This window comes from Pseudorasbora parva, chromosome 18 (assembly GCF_024679245.1).
Source record: "Pseudorasbora parva isolate DD20220531a chromosome 18, ASM2467924v1, whole genome shotgun sequence".
Classification (NCBI taxonomy): Eukaryota; Metazoa; Chordata; class Actinopteri; order Cypriniformes; family Gobionidae; genus Pseudorasbora; species Pseudorasbora parva.
Window position 1 is genome coordinate 13537368 of NC_090189.1, and position 14221 is coordinate 13551588.

The window sequence follows — 14221 nt, forward strand, 5'->3', positions numbered from 1 at the left end:
AATGCATGTTACATTGAATGCATTTTAATGCCCCCAACACTGCTCATTTCAGATGAGATTAAAAATACCTGATCGCTAGGTTCTCTCAAAGGAGAGCTATGGTAGAAATGTGTCCATCTTGCATATAATCAGAATTATCATCTAATAAAGGTAAATCGACATTCTCTGGTACACTTGAGAGAGCATCTGAGTTGGGTTTCCACAGTTGTACCTTGACAGATATTTGATGGAATCACATCCTCATGTTCTGATCAAAAATACACATAGTTCAACTTGTATTAAAGGGTTAGTTCACCCAAAAATGAAAATTCTGTCATATAAATAGGCTTACTCACCCTCATGCAGTTCCAAAACCGGTTTCTTTGGAAGACAAATGAAGATATGTTTGATGAAATACGAGGGCGTTCTGACCCCTGCATGGACATCTGTTTAATTATCCGAATAGTTTGGAAAGACATCGCTAAAATCATCCATGTGACTAGTGGTTCAACCTTAATTTTACGAAGCGACGAGAACTTTGAGCACAAAAACCAAACAAAAATAATTTTGTATTCTTATAGCTTCATAAAATTAAGGTTTAAACCACTATGGTAACATTAACTATTTTAACAATATTTTTACTACCTTTCTGGGCCATGAAAATGCTCTCAGATGTCATCAAAATTTCTTAATTTGTGTTCTGAAGATGAACACAAATTAAATGACTGTTTCGGAACGGCATGAGGGTGAGTAATTAATGACAGAATTTACATTTTTGGGTGAACTAAGCCTTTAAGTTCATTTGTACCATTGTACTATACTGTGTTGATATGTTTTATATTTTCACATGATTTTATATAATCTATTAATTGGTTTATTTAATATACACAATATTGTTGTTATTACTGTATTGTGTTAAATACAGTATCTCCAGTTAAAACCATTAATGCATACTATCCACTCTAGTGGACATCTGGAAATCGCTTTAAAAAAATTACATTTCAAATCTTGTTCTTCATGCCCTAAGAATAATAAAAACACAGAATAATCCTGAATGAGATTAACATGGTTAATATATATATATATATATATATATATATATATATATATATATATATATATATATATATATATATATATATATATATATATATATATATATATATGAGGCATTTTTCTGAATTTATCAATCAGAAATAGATTGAATCATAAAAAGCAGTCTCATATGTAAGAGCCCCTAAAGAGGTGGTGATGGGAAGTAAATACGAGACGGGAGTTTTTTGAGGAATACAAAATGTTTGCAAAAGAGCACAAAATCAGTGAGTTTCTTTCCTCCCATCTTATATTTTTTACATCATGTCCCTTTAGGGGCTCTGTACAAATGATAGGTAGTCAGAGCAGAAAGATTAAAAGAAATAAGAGTGTTTGGAAACATCAACCGAAAAGGAAAGTTGCTTCAGAGGAGCAAGTTATTATATTTTGATGACATTATGAAGATGTATATTTTTCTATGCACCATGAATCATGTACAACAAATCCAGAAACATGCAATAACAAAGACAGCTTTTCTAATTAGATGTTTATTCAATTTTAAGATTTTTAAAGAGCCATAACAGAAAAAAACCCTCTAAATTCTTTTAATGTGGTATTGTGTTGTAAGTCTTGTCCAACGAATGGGCCAAACAGATTACTGTCAGGCCACCCTTGGTCTTTGCCCTTTCCTGCTCATCAAATCACTACTCCACCTCTGTCCCAAACTCAACTAAATGATTTATTGATCCAGGGCAACCTCCATATAACCTGTAAATTACCTCAACACTGTGTCATTATCTACCAATGATGAGCAGGGCCCCAAAAAACCAAGAAGATGCCTCTCAGAGGAGACTTCTTTCAATGCCGGGCCAAAGTCTGATTCAAACTTTGATCAGGCTTAACCTGCTTTGCAATAATTACTATTCCTGTGAGAGACTAGGGGAGGCTGGAGGTTCAATGAATCCATGGACCCATGACCGCCCTGCCTGAAAGCCTCGTTTGAACTTAACAAAGAGATGCGGACCAATCCTCCAGTAACGAAAATTAGATGAAGACCGCAAACCGGTCCAGCACTCATAATGCTCTGTAGATCTAAATTATTAGTCACTGTCTTATGTTTTCATGGCACATGTTCAGCCAAATGCATGCAAATACAATACATACTGTAGCACAAAGATGAAAGTTAATGTCACAAATTATTCAAATAATACATCTGATTTTGCACTTTTTTGAGTGACAAGTGAAAACTAAATCATGCCTTAAACTTCATTAACTTTTTCATTTATTCTCAACAAATTAGAAACACAATGGAAATGAAAGAACCAAATGCATAATACCAAAGAAACGAAACTAATAACCACTGGAAAGACGAGCCAAAATTGCATCGCATATCAATGCCAAAATTCATGTGCTGCTCAAGTCCAGCAACACTATAAAACAGGAAAATAGTGAACTGAATAGTGAGTGGGTGGCATCATTCGTCCACTGAAGACAGTCTATCGCTAATGTGGGGCAGTACAATTAATGCAGAGGAGAACGTACAATTAATAACTCATAACTCTTGAGAGAGGTCAGAAGTTTAATGGTACCATTTTACTTCAATATCAGGCTAATTATACTCAGAGAAAAATACTGAAATAAAGTACAGGATTTTCTTGTCATGCCAACACACTTCACAAGCTTAAAGTGGAGGAGTAGAAAAGCAGATGAACACTGCCCTCCTGTGACACACTGGAGAACAATACTTTCAGGGAAGCTGGTCAAAAAAGAAATATCAAATATTACATTTAGCATGGCTTTACCAGGACATATGAAACTAAATAAAATTCAAATACTGTCCAGTCATGCCTGAAACACACATACCTGAACTCCAATAAGCCTGGTTTAGACGAAAAAAAATGCATAGTTTAATGCACAAAATCAATAAATACTTTCATTCACTAACATTAAAAAAAAGAAATGTATTAAATCTCTCTCACACACACACACACACACACACACACACACAAAGTCTATGAGATGTACAAACAAAGCATCTTTGCTCGTGGAAATGTACATTCATGTAAAAAAGCATGAAATCCCAGTCTGTTGAAAGCTGACGGTGGCTTTGCTCTGGTGAGTTTCTGTAAAATCAGCAGTCTACAGTCTGACTGGGTCATCCAGGGGCCCATACTGTCAGGGGCCTATTAACAAAATCTCCTCAAGGTAGAATCCACGAGAAAACAATAATTAGCCCATATAGTCGTAAGACATCTCTCTACAAGCCAGTTATTCAAATGCCAACACTCTACACTGTCATTTGAGGTACACAAGCACTGGAAAGGCAGCTGCCACATGTCCACATACTCTGGAGCTTCTTTTAGATCAGATACATGGTTTGACAGATTCACCAGAGTGGATGAGTGTGCTTTTGCAGTTGTGTGGGAAGAGCTAAAAATAAGCTTGAAGGTCGTAGATTAGAGAAAGCTTGCGGTGCGAGTCGATTGCCGGCATGCTGGAAGAGCGTTAAACAAACAAAAACAAAGGTGACCCTTGCTCAGCAAAAAATATAATCTGATAAAGATTAACTGACTAAGGTATTAGCATTGTGCTATTATTGCAAAACAAAAAACAGGCAGCGTGGCATAATAATGAGAAAAAGATGAGCGGCACACTTATCAATTTAACATAAACAGAAAAACTGCTGCATTTAATGCGGCTGTAGACGTTTTGTGTAAATGTGGAAGTAATGGAGTAATGCTTGAACAAGGCCTGTTGGTGATGTATTTGGCACTACATGATGAAATAGTAGAGCAGTAGAGCAAAAAAAGACTGCTGGTCATTTCCAAAGCAGCCACAGGCACCCATTACGCAAACACTTCTAATGGGATTATTTTAAGTATTGGTTTTTACAAGACACAGATATGGCAGAATATGCTCAAAAATGCATGCACTGCCTAGCTCTACTGTAGTGTATATATGGGTTGCAGCATTGCGATAGCTTGCAGTTTAAAAGCCATGCGTGTTATATATGAATTTGCAAACTCGTACATTTCAGAAAAATCAAATGACAACATTAGAAAGCAATTAATAAAGTATGCCTAGTAAGATGAAGGCTTTTGTACAGTACTGGTAACGTTTCCCTTTTTAAAAAGGCAGATGAGAGAACATGAAACATACATTGTGCAAAATTACCTGTCTCAGCCCCTCAATAAATCCTTAAATTTTGTTTATTTGGCCAGATGCATATCAATGCTTCATTCTGTTAAGGTTTTGGGCCGGTCTCTTGAAGACATTCACTGTTTAAATGCAAGGCACGGATTGAGACATGAGCCTCAGATATAATGCATGTTTAACTAATGGCACTAAACAATCTCATCCAACCTGATGAAGAATCATAAATGTGCAACTCGGAGATTATTTCTTAAATTTTCCTCTTTTACCTTATGAAATTTAAACCCTGGATAAATAACTTTAGGTAATTCCCTGAAGAAAAAAAACAACAACTTCACACACTTTAAATGGAAGACATGCTTAAAGCTCCAGATGCTTCCCATAAGTCTCACTGAACCCATTCAAAGTAAGCAATTTCATCAAGATCAACCGGATAATCTGTTAGATGTATTGGCTCTTTGACGTCATATCGTTCGCCTTTGTAACTTTTCCAGCGTCCGGCTGGTAAGTAGATATCTCTTTCTTGCTTGCCGGGCTCCAGTACTGGTGCCACCATCAGGTCATCTCCTATCAGAAACTGAGAGTCAACTCTATAAGCAGTTTCATCACTGGTGGCGATCCACCATAATGGGCGAATTATGGGGTCCCCGGTGTCCAGAACTTCTCCAGCCAGTTCTATGACCCTGGGAGCCACAAGTGTCTCATGTAGCTCTGTGAAGCGTTGCGCAATAGCCACCACCTCATCATCGTACTCCCATGGAGGAATGGAGAACTGCATGGAGGGCATGAAAGCAGACAGCTCCAGCCACCGAATATAGAGCTCACGGTCTGGTAGCTTGCCATTTCCATCTGTACGGTTAGCATAGGCATTGCCTCCAATCATATCTGGCAAGATGAACTGGTAGCCCAAGATGCTAATGGTGAGGACGGTCGGGATCAGGGACTTCAGGCCAAGTTCGTAGCCCCACACAGAGTCTCGGCTGATCAGACGGAAGAAACAGGAGATGTTCTGAGAGCCATAGCCAGACCGAAGCTCAGCACGCTCATTGAAGGGGATGGCCATTTCGGTGTAGCGGCGAGTGAAGGTGCTTGGGTCAGGGAGATGGGCTCGGGTTCTGAACTGCCAGGGCAAGTAGTTGGTCTCACCTGCATCCAACTTGAAGGAGGAAACGCCATATTTGTGACGTAAAGAGCGAAGCTGTGTTGTGAACCAGTTGCGAGCTTCTGGATTGGTAAAATCTAGGATTCCACCGATGCCATTCCACCATTTGACCAAGGCAGGAAGTTGGCCTGTTGGCTCCATCACAAACAGTCTTTTCTGTACACATGGCCCAAAGTTAACCGAATCATAATTCACAAAGGGATGTGTCCACAGGGATACTAGGATGCCATCTGTCTTGAGCTTTTGAAACATGGCAGAAGCATTTGGAAACTTCTGTGTATCAAACTCAAACTCCCCATACTGACTGGTGTAACGATCATCAAGTTCTAAGTGGCTACAGTTAAAACCATATTTGCGTATGTTCTCTGCATAAGTTAAAAACTTTTCCTGGTCGATATAAGTCTTGTGTAAAGCCCAGGTCGACCATATTGGGTGCCTGAACATTTCTTTGGCGGGAACTTTGTTTGGTTTGGGGAAGTATCGACGAACCATGACCTTGTGGATGGAGGTCACATCAGGCCCCACGCAGACTCTGTAACTAAGTTCAGCATAGGGAGGCCTTCCAGGTGCAGGTTTGTACGGACTATCCTGATATCGTGCCTGGAAGTACATGGTTTTCTCTGTATCATTCCAGCCCAGGTGGAAAGGCACCGAGTCATTTATCTTAATTGCAGTTGCATTGGATGAGAGCCAGTAGCGTTCCAGAATGCCACCAAAGTCATTCCGATTGGAGTACACATCACTGGTGACAAAAGGTTTAGGTGCTTGTTGACCCGAGATGGCAATAGGCCAATGTTGAACCGCAGTCTCAGCACCACCATACCAATATGATTCATTGTAGGACATGGCATGTTCCACTGGCCGATCTGACTCCAACTCTTCCCAACGCACACGGTAACACACCACTGTCTCCTTTGGCTTCACCGTCATAATGAAGAAGTTCACCTTGCCAGCAAATGAACGTGAGCAGCGAAGGATCACACCCTCCTTCGAGCAGGAGTCAAGATCAAGTGTGCCAGACCTGAAATAAGCAAGCATAAATTAGTTTCTTTTATAAGAATATTAGGTTTATATTTGTGACATTATAAAACAAGGAGAGCTTTCATAAGTGGAAATATTTATACGGAATTTAGATATCAAACTGATTCACAACTTGTTCTGGATCAGGACAGAGATTGTACAGTAGACATCAAGTGATGAATCAAATCAATCGTTTATCATACAAATATCTAAAATCAGTTACATTTCTTATTCACTTATTATTTGCATTTGAAAATGACTTATTTTTGTTTTTTTTTCGTTCAGCTGGTTTCTCATTTCACTTTTACATACATGCATGTCAATGACCCAATTTACTTCTTTCTGCTATCAGAACATTTTGGGTCGCAACCCACCAGCTGAGAACAACTGGACTGCAACATTCCTGATTTTTTTATAGTATCAGAAGAATAGAGCATCATGCATACTGACCTGAAGCCCATCTTCAAGACAATCCCCCCAGCCTGGTTGCGGATGAGAAAGCCATCTTTATTGAGATCAAGCAATTCTGTCTTCAGCAGGTCAGCTTTACGTAGGGATGCAATATAGTAACACCATGCAGTCACTGCTGCAATCACCAAAACAACACCAATAACCCCAGCCCCCACCAGAGGGCGACTGTCCTTGTCCATCTTCTTGATGGGCACACCATCCGTGATTGTTCCTCCTGCGCCTCCAGGGATTACTTGGTACATTCTGAGTCTTAGTTTTTGAATTCACAGTCAAAATTTGTATAGGTGACGTTTATTTAAAAACCTCAAGGCTAAAATTCTATAAGCCCCAATATAGATTTAATTTTGTAGAAACTGAAGCAGAGAGAACCAAAGTGGAAATCTTGCTAAATATGTGCAAAATGGAGCCTTGCGTCCATTTTTCCTTCTCTCAATGTAGCATTTTCCTTTTGTTCATTGTCCTTTATGAGCCTGAGGGGAAAGGAATGACAAGAGTGTCAATGTGAAAGGTTGAAACAAAGTCCAAACACAAATCTACTTGTCATGCAGATGTAGGAATCACAGTACAAATTCCCGCATTAAGCATTCAGAAAACACTATAGTTTTAGCTTTGATTTCACCCTGAATTGGTCTGTTGGGAGGTAAAGGCATAAACAAAAGCAGTTTATTCATGCTGCCAAGGTTTCTCGCTGTGGCAGTGTGTGAATTGACTGCACTAGAGGACAACACAAGGGCCTCCGGGTCTGCAGTATGCAACGCCACACCTGCAGAATTTTGAGACTGGCGAAGTGCCACCAAACACACTTGGTTCAAATGAAAAGCACAGTTAATGGACAATGTTTTCTACTGAAGAACGATCTAGAAGAGCTGAACTGCTGATGGGTTCACATTCTGTTTTTGAGGGAAACGTACAACAACGCTGATAAGGCGCAACAGTGACTGCCCACTTTTTCAGTGGCCTTCGTTCTGAAAGTTTCATTTGTCAAGTAATTAAAAAATAAAAAATAAAGACACTTTAATTAAACCAACGATGTGAATTAGAACTTTACAACATTTGAGAAGTAAAAAAGTTTGTACTTGTAATCATGAATTTATAGTCATCCATGACGCTGGGAATGATGTAGCCAAATCAATAAATGGTACAATATTAAGTCATTTTCTAAAAATCATTGATGATAAAAACAAATGCTTTATATATTGGAAGTTTATAGCAAAATACTCAGATATAATTGTGTTACAGATACTGACTTAATGTTACTTTTGAGAAAAAGCTACAAACATTTTCATGGTAAGCGCCATTTGATTGGCGGATTACTTTTTATCGGGCATGCACAATATAAGATGCATTTCGAAAATTTTAAAGTTTAAAGTGAAAAATTAACTAGTGCGTTGCCTGAATGACTAGCTATCCGTGGCTAGCATAGCTAAAATTAGTAGCTAGTAAAAGCTGTAGCAACAATGTTTGGGGATGAAAATTGAAAGATGTGACAGTACAAAACTGCTCCGAAAATATCAAAAAACAATATCAACACTAATACAATATAAACAAAGTATTCTCTAAATATATATTTTTTTAAGTAAAAAAAAAAATCATAATGTATACAGAATTATATTTAATCACTTAAGGACACCAAAGCCCATGGTAGATCCGTCTTAAAAAGTGTGCACATTGTTGTAATATTTTTTGAGGAAATTACCTGATTTTTACTTTTGCAATGAACTGTTCTGCTCTGCTCAGTACTGCTGATAATGCAACTTTTCACTGGTAACTAGAGGCATGTGATTCTCTGACAACAGTCACTTCTGTTCTTCCCTAAATGAAAGAAGATCTTGCAAAATATCTTGCTTTACTGAAAAAGAGAGATAGTGACTATTTGTCAACAAATAGAAACACTTTCCGAGGGATGAAGCAACCGTGTACTCTCTCACAGGAACAGCAGTCAAATAAACAACATTTTGCTGATTCAGAACATGCTCCAAAAAACCGGTTCTTCAATCTATTTGCACTCTTTTTTTAAATTACAAATAGAGGCTCAAATGGGAGAGGCTCAAGGACCCTCACTATACATGGGCATAAAAATAGGTAAGAGAGCTGTATGAGGTTGTATAAGTGAACTTTTACTAAAATAGCCACAGTAGCCTACTGGAATCAACAAGATTAGTATTGGCTAATATGAATTTTGCACGCTCGTTTTAATAACTGTGGAAATAGGAGAGCTATCATACATTTATCACATGGGTCAAAGTGTAACACAAGTCCTGAGACATGCAGTAGTAGCCACTACGATGACATTACAATTGGTTTAAAACTCCTTAAATGGTCACATTAGTATGGGATAACGACAAAGAAAACCTTTAAACAACATAGTTCGGTATTTTATCACATAAGGAAACAACAAGACAGCCAGTGGTCTGTTTATCAGGCAAAGGGGTGTCGACTGTAAAACACGCAGGACCCAAATTTGTCGGCTAACAAAACGGATTTGCTATTTAAATGCCTAAACATTTCTAGTTACGTGAGATAACATACTTACCAGCTTGAGTTAGATTACTGTTGATTTCGTGTGCTGTGTGCTCTCTCGAACAATTCAAGACGCTGAACTCCGTGTCTTGTAATGGGAGGAGTTTATTTCACGACTCGCTGTTCACACAAACTCTGCAACTCTGGGAAATTGAGTTTTATACTCAGCGAGTGAAAATTGTGGTGTGGTGTGGTCTGGTTTTGTCTGGTTGTAAGCCGCTGAACATAGAGAAGATTGTGAGATTGTGTGTGCGCGCGCGCGCGTATTCTACCGAAGAAAACATTGTTTTCTGTCAGTCTTTACAAAAATGTGTCCAAAAAAGACCAGTTACTACAAGCACTGCTTTAAAATAAAAAATAAACTACTTTATTTTAATATCCTCCTGGGACCCAGTAATACCCTTTTGTCCACTGAATCAGAATCATCTTTAAACAAAGTTTGTTTAAAAAAAAAAATCCTTAAACTTGCATTCGTAAATCCTACATGCAATTTCATGTCATTTTTAACAACTACAGAGGACATATAACACATGAATAAAATATAATAATAAGTCCATGCTCTAAACAATATTGACATGAAAAAATACAAAATTCGAAAAACTTTTTTTTTCCTGGGTCTCATAGGATACGTGGATCATACTTTGAAGAGGATCTGATATTGTTACATTTTATTTTAAAGGAAGCCTATATTAGCCTCTTTTTTTCATCGTCTTATATCTAATAGGCTAAGATAGGCTGCATGGTTTTTAATTGATTAAATGTTTTATAGTCGCCAAAATTAGTATTTGAAATCAACGTACTAGTTTGCAAAGTTGGACAGGGCCGGAAAATCGTTTTACAGAGGCTAGATGAAACTTAAGTGTCCTGAAAATGTAACTTTTTACTTATAGCCTACGGTAAGTTCAGTTATATTCAAAAGTAGGCTAAATATTGAACATTTTAAAGAACGCTATCAGGATGTGTCCATAAAAAGATAAGCAAAGTAATTTACCTAGTATTTCATGAAAAAGTCTACCCCTTTTCAGCTAAAATGGGCCACAACATTTCAGCTAAATGGGGCTAAGATAACGTGATGGTTCAAGCTTGAATTGTCGTATTTACATTGTATGAACTATATCCTATGTAGTTACCGTGGTAATGTTTGCAAGGCAAAAATAACACCCATTTAATGGAACATAATAAACGTTGTTTATTTGTCATGGTAATGCACATTTACATCCAAAAATACATTTTACAGTCATTAAAATGAAGTTGCACCCAACAAGGCAGGACCTCCAAACACATAACGTACCTCAATAATACACAATAAAATGACATTATCAAACAAATAAAAACATTATAAAAATGCACAAACACTGGCTTTTAGAAGTGCTTTGCTTCTGACACAAACTCTGGGTGGATGATGTAGTGTCCAACTTTATATGGCTTCACCACATGGAAACAACTATGTCCTTCACTGCAAACAAAAACATCTACATTTAAAAGGATAGTCTCAGACATCCAAATGCATTAACAACTGAGTCATATGTCTATGCAGAAACACATTTACAGTTTAGCAGAATGACAGGATTACATTACAAGCACTGAATAAAAACACTGTGAGTGATGTCTGAAAGATCAGTAAAAAAAATTGAGCAACTGGGAAAAATATACCTGCAATCAGCAGTGGACTTTGAGCGTGATCTTCTGTGATGATGGGAAACCTGCTGTTTGAAGGGTTTTAAAGATGGTATTATGTCCATCTGTCGGTTACAAGCTGATCTGATACGATCCGTCTCTGAATATTTCCTGAATACAAAGAAGAAATGATCAAGATATGAAGATAACTTATTTGATGGCAAAGTTGTAGATAGTATTCAGAGGGAAAAAAACACAAATGTTCAGGTATTCTATGCACTGGATAGCATTTTATTTTTTAAAGACACACTAATGCAATACAGGGCAATAAAGTCATGAAATAGCATATATTTATGAAATGCTCATGCATACCAAATTGCAAATGTTTTACCCTTCTGTGTTTGTGATTGTTGCATGAGCAAAGTTGGTTGGTTGTGGTTTGAGAAGCCAGGCAGCAGGTGGCAGTGTACAAACTGAGGAGACCTCAGGTGGTTTGGAGTCTCTTTGCAAGGAGCTCTGCATCGTCGGTTGGTGTCCTGTTTGCGCGTCTTGAGGTCAGTGATAATAGTTTTTCAGTTATGATATATGCAAATATAATTATGCATTAGTCTGAAGCTGGTACTGTGCAGGGATGGGCAACTTCAGTCCTGAAGAGCCATTGTCTTGCAGAATTTAGCTCCAACTCTGATAAAAACTCACCTGTCTGTCTCTTTCAAGTAATTCTGAAGACACTAATTATAGTGTTTGATTAGGTTTGGAGCTAAACTCTGCAGGATAGTGGCCCTCCAGAACCTAAGTTGCCTTGCATTACACTGATTTGATTCACACAGATTGTATTGTTACCTGGATACTGGACAGATATGTGTCTGACTGGAGGTAGAAAAGAGGTAGGAGGAGCCGTCATCTGAAAGGGTTTCCTTGAGCCATATCCCGTCTGCAGCGTTCTCGGCATCAGGAAGTCCTGGGTGGCAAAGGGATTCAGAAACCAACCCTAAGTGGCACTTAATAGCCTGTAACACTGACCCCGCTGAGGTTAGATTGTTTCGCTAACATAGTGAGAGTCGATCCCAACCTCTGATCCCTGTTCAGTGGTTTGGAAACAGTGTAATCAGAGCCTCCTGTACAAGGCCCCCTACATGAAGGTTGTTTTGCAGAATCAAGCGGCTACAATGCTCCCAGGTCTGGTGAATTATTAATGATTTGTCAGGTCAGTTAATTGAAAAATGTTGGCTGTTGTTTACAGCGCATTTCTCACCGCAACTCAGTTGTTTTGCTCATACAGCTAAAACTGTCATTGACACCAGCAATAAAATAATGATAATCAAGAGAATGCAAACGCCACACAAAATGCACCCCAAAAATTAAAATAAAAAATGTATTAAATAATGAATGTAGCACACCAGTGCACGTTATATAGCCTACATTACATTATTTCTCAATTTTCTTATGGTTAGAGACTTGAAGAAAAAGAATAAGGTATAAATGCTTATCAAACTGAAATCTCTAACTTCTGATCAAAAATGACAACAACATAAAAACATTTATAATGTTGAAAAATAATTTAATTTTAAACGATTGCAGTTCTTTTGAACTTCTATTCATCAAAGTATCATGAAAATAAAAATCTATTAGGTTACACAAAAATATTTAGCAGCAAAATCGTTATCAACTGTGCTCCAAAACAGCATATTAGAAAAATTATTAGAAAGACTGTTACACTGAAGACTAGAGTAATGATGCTGAAAACTCAGCTGTCATCACTGAAATAAATTACAATACTACATTGATTAAAATAGAAAACTTTTAAATTATATTTGACAATATTACCATTTACAGCATTTTTGATCAGATAAATGCTGCCTTGAGCAAAAGAGACTTCTTTCAAACACACAATGTTTGACTTTTTACATTTATTTGGTAAATATCACAGAAAAACTTTAAAATGAGAGACATTTAAATAGAAGAATTGTTAATTTATGGCAGTGATCATGTACTATAATGGTTCCGGAAGCTCTTACCGGCCGTGGATGAGGATTGTTCCTGCGATATGCAGAGGACGGCCTGGGCCGGGTGGGTTTGACCCGAGCCGGGTAACTGAACTCCTCTGAGTAGGTGCTGCTGAAGTGTAGCTGAGGACCCATTTCCTCTCTGTACAGTAAGAGTGTGTCAGCTGCTCCTTGACTGCTGTAAACTTGACCTCATCCCCTCCCTCTCTTCAATGCCTCTGCTCTTGTGCTCTTATGCTCCTCTTCCTCTCTTTTGTTTTAATCCTTTCATCTTTCCATGAATTCAAATAAGTTGCCTCAAAAGTGAATGTTGCCACTGTTTACTCATACTTTAGTTTTGAAACTACCTTGTTTCCTTTCAGCACTTATATTTAATCAATCACTTTGCCTCTTTTTTGTCTCCACATTTTGGCTGTCACCGGAGACCAATCAAAAGGTTAAAATCACATTTGAAATTGAAGTACACACAATTCAGTGCATCATATGTGATATCATTCTGGCCCGGTTCTGGGTTAGACGTGCCAGTGAAGACTGGCAATTGGATAATCTGCATAGACATCCGTCTGTCAGCAGGATTGAGCTGCCCTTGGTTTCATTCCCCCCTCAGCCAGTGATCAATAATTCAAGCCTTATCCTGTCTGTGTGTCTTTTATGGCCCCTGTTCAGCGGGGCCTGACTGAGAGTTAAACAGGTGGGGTGACTTCTGTTTTTCAAAATGGACAAATGCCAGAAATAAAGCTGGAAAAATACTTTGATTATTAGAATAAAAAATAAATAAGAATGTTGATCCTAAATTAATAAAAGAAAGTGACTGATTTATATACTATTGTTTATATACTATTGGATAATGTAGGGAAGTGTGCCCGTCTCGGGAGATGGTACGCTGCGGTGCCACGTCCTTCAGAAGAAGGATTGCTGGTGGAATACACATAAGGATTAACCTAACAGAGTAGTGCAACATATGGCAGTCTCTGGGGTGGTTCCAACCTAGTTCCAGAGTGGAAAGAACACTCACAGAGACGAAAGTGCGGGCTCTGTCAAGGGAAAGACACGGAGCTAGCCGAGTAGGGTAGCTGGTACCGTGGAAGAATACACATATGGGGTTGCCGTGAGGGAACCGAGACATATGGAACCCAGCCTACACACACGTTCCACAAGCATACGGGTGAAGGCCTGGTGTCAGACGGCTGCAACGTCTGACACAGAAGGGGTGACGGAGGAGCTCGACAGGGTTAGCCATTTCCAGGGAATACAACTGGAG

The 14221-nt window shown here is 38.3% G+C and overlaps 2 protein-coding genes across 2 annotated transcripts; both read right to left on the reverse strand.

The window, feature by feature from the left end:
- Nucleotides 1–2276: 2276 nt before the first annotated feature.
- myorg (myogenesis regulating glycosidase) lies at nt 2277–9488 on the reverse strand. The gene is made up of 3 exons (XM_067422797.1): nt 9351–9488; nt 6797–7287; nt 2277–6347 (listed from the first exon to the last, which is right to left on the reverse strand). Exons 2-3 carry the CDS (start codon nt 7057–7059, stop codon nt 4553–4555), a joined length of 2058 nt encoding a protein of 685 aa, XP_067278898.1. The 5' UTR covers nt 7060–7287; nt 9351–9488; the 3' UTR covers nt 2277–4552.
- A 1115-nt stretch (nt 9489–10603) lies between these two features.
- Nucleotides 10604–14221, reverse strand: LOC137046643 (uncharacterized). The gene is made up of 5 exons (XM_067423941.1): nt 12973–14221; nt 11798–11915; nt 11346–11502; nt 10991–11125; nt 10604–10793 (listed from the first exon to the last, which is right to left on the reverse strand). Exons 1-5 carry the CDS (start codon nt 13093–13095, stop codon nt 10700–10702), a joined length of 627 nt encoding a protein of 208 aa, XP_067280042.1. The 5' UTR covers nt 13096–14221; the 3' UTR covers nt 10604–10699.

Bases quoted from the DNA above. Each gene is read 5' to 3' on its own strand.
- myorg (XM_067422797.1), bottom strand. From the start codon at position 7,059: ATGTACCAAGTAATCCCTGGAGGCGCAGGAGGAACAATCACGGATGGT. The intron at 6,348-6,796 runs GTCAGTATGCAT...TGCTTATTTCAG, and splicing joins GTCTTGAAGATGGGCTTCAG to GTCTGGCACACTTGATCTTG.
- LOC137046643 (XM_067423941.1), bottom strand. From the start codon at position 13,095: ATGGGTCCTCAGCTACACTTCAGCAGCACCTACTCAGAGGAGTTCAGT. The intron at 11,503-11,797 runs GTAACAATACAA...ACTGACCTCAAG, and splicing joins CATATCTGTCCAGTATCCAG to ACGCGCAAACAGGACACCAA. The intron at 10,794-10,990 runs GTATATTTTTCC...TTTTGTTTGCAG, and splicing joins AAGTCCACTGCTGATTGCAG to TGAAGGACATAGTTGTTTCC.